This window comes from Piliocolobus tephrosceles, chromosome 13, assembly GCF_002776525.5.
Source record: "Piliocolobus tephrosceles isolate RC106 chromosome 13, ASM277652v3, whole genome shotgun sequence".
In the NCBI taxonomy this organism is placed as follows: Eukaryota; Metazoa; Chordata; class Mammalia; order Primates; family Cercopithecidae; genus Piliocolobus; species Piliocolobus tephrosceles.
The window spans coordinates 37,672,591-37,676,627 of NC_045446.1; the positions used below are offsets into that span (position 1 = coordinate 37,672,591).

At 35.8% G+C, this 4,037-nt stretch overlaps 1 protein-coding gene across 1 annotated transcript in view; it reads left to right on the forward strand.

The window, feature by feature from the left end:
* The first annotated feature begins 2,280 nt into the window (after positions 1 to 2,280).
* SLC5A12 (solute carrier family 5 member 12) overlaps positions 2,281 to 4,037 on the forward strand; it is a 51,597-nt gene continuing 49,840 nt past the window's right edge. Inside the window, exon 1 of the mRNA XM_023230373.2 lies at positions 2,281 to 2,953. Within this exon, the coding sequence (XP_023086141.1) occupies positions 2,615 to 2,953 (339 nt within the window). The 5' untranslated portion in view covers positions 2,281 to 2,614. The remainder of the gene's footprint in view (positions 2,954 to 4,037) is intronic.

The following is a 4,037-nucleotide window of genomic DNA, read 5'->3' on the forward strand; positions in this document are numbered from 1 at the left end:
TAAGCATGTGGGTGATTGAATAGCAGGACCTTGTTAAGACCATGTATAAGTAACAGGTGATGGTGTTTATATTCTGTCAGGATCTCAAGCCTTACATGAAATGAGTGAAATACAAAAGGCAATGTTTGGTGCACATGAGAGAGGGTAGAGGCGCTACAGGGATTTCTTCAGATCAAAGAAGCATATTTTCCCTCTGACTTCTCTGTATATTAGCATTTCTGATATAACAATGTGCCTTCTAATTGATGAGGTCATTGAATGTACTGGGTTGTTTTTTTTTTCACCTGAAAAGTTAGGAATAATTGCTGCTGTGCTTTACAATCTGCATGAACTTTGCATGGAGTGAGTCTTTATGGAATTAAGAAGAGAGTTTGAGGACAATGAATGCTACCAAAGGGAGAAAAGGGTAAATATGTAGAAAATAACTGAAAATTAAATTACTGAATAGATGCTGTGCCTTATAATCAATGAAATGTTGAAAGCAAGGAATACTTTCCTAAAAGGCATAAAGATCCCTTCACATCCCAGGTATTAACCACTCCACTCCCTACTGCTTCAAAATTCAGGACTAATTGGAGTCATGTAGATAATACTGTACTACACAAAGTTTAATTAAAACCAGCAGTACTCACTAACTCTTTAGTTACAGGTTTCTAATATATACCTTTAGAACCTTATTGATGATAATATTTTGAGCCATTATTAACTTGACCTATACAAGGGGGTTACATGTCTTATTGATTGAATATTAACAATAAGATAGTTTAAACATGAAGCTATAAAGTAGTCAAGTCTCTGAAAGCTAAATAAAGTTCCGATTTTCTGCTGAGATCACTACAACAAAAACCTCATATATAATTGGAATACCTCATGATACAAATAATTAAAAGCACACGTTAAGGTAAATATATGAAAGACCAAGCTTTTCATTAACATTTATTGTATCAACTCTCCAAATACAGCAGAGCAATTTAAACAGAGGACACAGATAGCTTTTGGGAGAGTCTTCATATTTTTATTGGTAACTAAAAGTATATTTTAGCCATCTGATTAGCCCTTTTTGGGGTCTAATTCAAATTCATGAAGCAAAGATTTATTCAGTTATCCAGATGTGAAAAGCGAAATAAAAACAAAAAAAAAAAAATTGTTTTTATTGTTGACTGGAAATGCTTCTGTCTTTGGGCATAACGGATAATTTTAGTTTTCTTCTTTTTAAAAATTATTTTTTATTTTCTACAGTGGCTATAATTTTTTGGGTATATGTACTAGACTTTGCTTCTGTCTTCAAGGAAATGGTCATTTGCAACAGCTGACAGACTCCTACAGCCAGTTACATAGAGATTCCCTAAAATAGGTAAGATGACGGCAGACTACAAACTGAGTACTAAGGAAGGCTACGTTCTATAGGAGTTGACGTGGAGAGGCAGCGAAACCTTCATAGAGTAGAGAAAACTCGTACTAGATCTTGTAGAATAGACAGGCTTTGTAGAGGTGGAGATGGAGAAAGCCACTGAAGAAGGAGAAGAAGCAAGAACAAAATTAGAAATTGCACTGGAGGTACTTTGGAACAACTGACAGAGTTTAAAGAGAGCAGAAACAGGAATTTATAACTGGATTGTTACCCTCCTTCTCTCATTTGTCCTGGTCCTAATTCTAACTTAGCCTGTGGGTACAGTTATTGTAAGCCAGTAAAAATAAGAGAAAGACAAGATAAAGTTGAAGGCTATAAATAATTTGTTAATTAATGGCAAATCAATTTTTCTGAGTCCTAGTGGAAAGAAAGAAAAACTATGATGTTCAAGAGTTCTCTGCTGTAAGCACAGATAGTAGCCAATGAGATAGATATTATTACCTTTCATTTTATGATCAGAACAAAGAGAGTCAGGAAGTTTAAGACTGAAAAACCTTGCAAGGTCTTATTATCCCTGTGTTCCAGGTGAAGTTCAGAAATGTTAAATGACTTATGAAATGTATCACGGCTTTCTCGTGGTTGAGCCAGGACTCGAGCAAAGGTCTCTGATTCCTAGTCCTTTGCTCCTTTCCCTCCACAGCCACTGCCTCAGACAATTGCAGGCACACAGCCTTCACTTTCCCTTCCTCAGGAGGGAGACACTGCTGAGGATTGTGTTTGCATTTTACAGATTCCGTCTCACGAATTAAAAATGCTGAGGTGGTCAACTGTTATCAATTCTATGTTTCCCAGTAATGTTTAACCTTCAGTAAGAAAAAAAAAATCTAAGAGATAAAACAGCATGTTATCTGGCCAGTCCATTCCACCCCCAGTGGTTATAATTTCAGAACACGTCTGAATTCCTTCTCCGTGGCTATGCTTTAGGAGAGGAGCAGACAGCTCTTTGCCAGGGTCAGATTTCAAATTCTCATCTATTGGTGCCAATACCACCACCAGATTCTTCTTTGAAGTCAACTTTTGAGATCTTCCCTAAGTACACCTTGGTGTCTGAAGATCCGCACAAGTGCCTCTGGTAATCATTTTCTTCAGGGAATCACAGCCTCCCCTCTCAGCAAAGCATCCACTGTACTGAACTTTGCTTTTGAAAACGTCTTCTTCCTGAGAACTCACTGAAAGAAACTCTCTGGTGTCATAGTTTCCAGTATGGAGGCGAAGAACTTTGCAATTTGGGATTACGTTGTATTTGCAGCCCTCTTTTTCATTTCCTCTGGAATTGGGGTGTTCTTTGCCATTAAGGAGAGGAAAAAGGCAACTTCCCGAGAGTTCCTGGTTGGGGGAAGGCAAATGAGCTTTGGCCCTGTCGCCTTGTCTCTGACAGCCAGCTTCATGTCAGCTGTCACGGTCCTGGGGACCCCTTCTGAAGTCTACCGCTTTGGGGCATCCTTCACAGTCTTCTTCATTGCTTATCTATTTGTCGTCATCTTAACATCAGAGCTCTTTCTCCCTGTGTTCTACAGATCTGGTATCACCAGCACTTATGAGGTAAGATGATTTCTCCATTCTTCTCTGTTATTTATTTATTTTTTCATCCTCTTGATGGTAGCACCTGGTAGTTGAAGAACATTCACTGATTTTCAGGACAATTACACATTATGAGAAAGACATTAAAAGGTTTTTTTTAAAAGCCTAAGCTTTGGAGAGAGACATATCTATTTTCCCATCTATAGAAAGAAAATAATGCTGACAATCCCACAGGGCTATTTCAATGATTAAATGAGAACCTCTATGTAAGCACTTAATGTATGGTCTCACTTGTAGGAGGCTTGCAATAAAAGGGCTGTTATTTTTTATTATTATGAACATCATCATTCTGAAAAGCAAACAGAACATCTATCATGAGTATGGCAATCTTCCAGCTAAGAAAATTGAGATACAGATCAATGACCTAGTTAAGATTTTTGAATAGTAAAGTGACCTGAGAACCTAATTTTTTCTGTATCTCTACTTAGTGGCCTTTCCGTCAGAGAGTAGAAGGCATTTTAATACAAATTATAATGAGACTCTAATTTTTAATGAGGGAATGGAAATATTTTTGAAAAATACAAAACATATTTTAACAGGAAGGAACTGCTAAATAATACAAATATAGGAATTAGTTAATGAGAGGGAAATGAGATAGTGGTGTTTTGGCTTTACAATGATTCTCAATGAAGACATCATGTTCAAAATTGAATTTGCATGCTCAATATAGAAGTGTGATAAAAAATAAGTTTCTATTAATAAGGTGTTTACTTTCATTATCCGGCATCATTCCTACTAAGTCACTGCAGAAGACTCAAAAGAGACCTATGTTTTTTTTTTTAAAAATCTGTAAGCTAAATGACTATGAAACGTTATTCTAGCCTTCAAAAGCCACTCAAGCAAATGAACACTTTTTAGGAACTCTTAAAAAGTGTTATTGATTCCACAGTTTTATGGAATGTAATTTTTATGACTATACTCAGTAAATACTCATTAAGCATCTACTCTTAAGATACTTAAAAAGACACTCCTTTTCTTTCCATTTATTTATTTATTTATTATTTATTTATTTATTTATTTATTTATTTATTTATTTATTTATTTA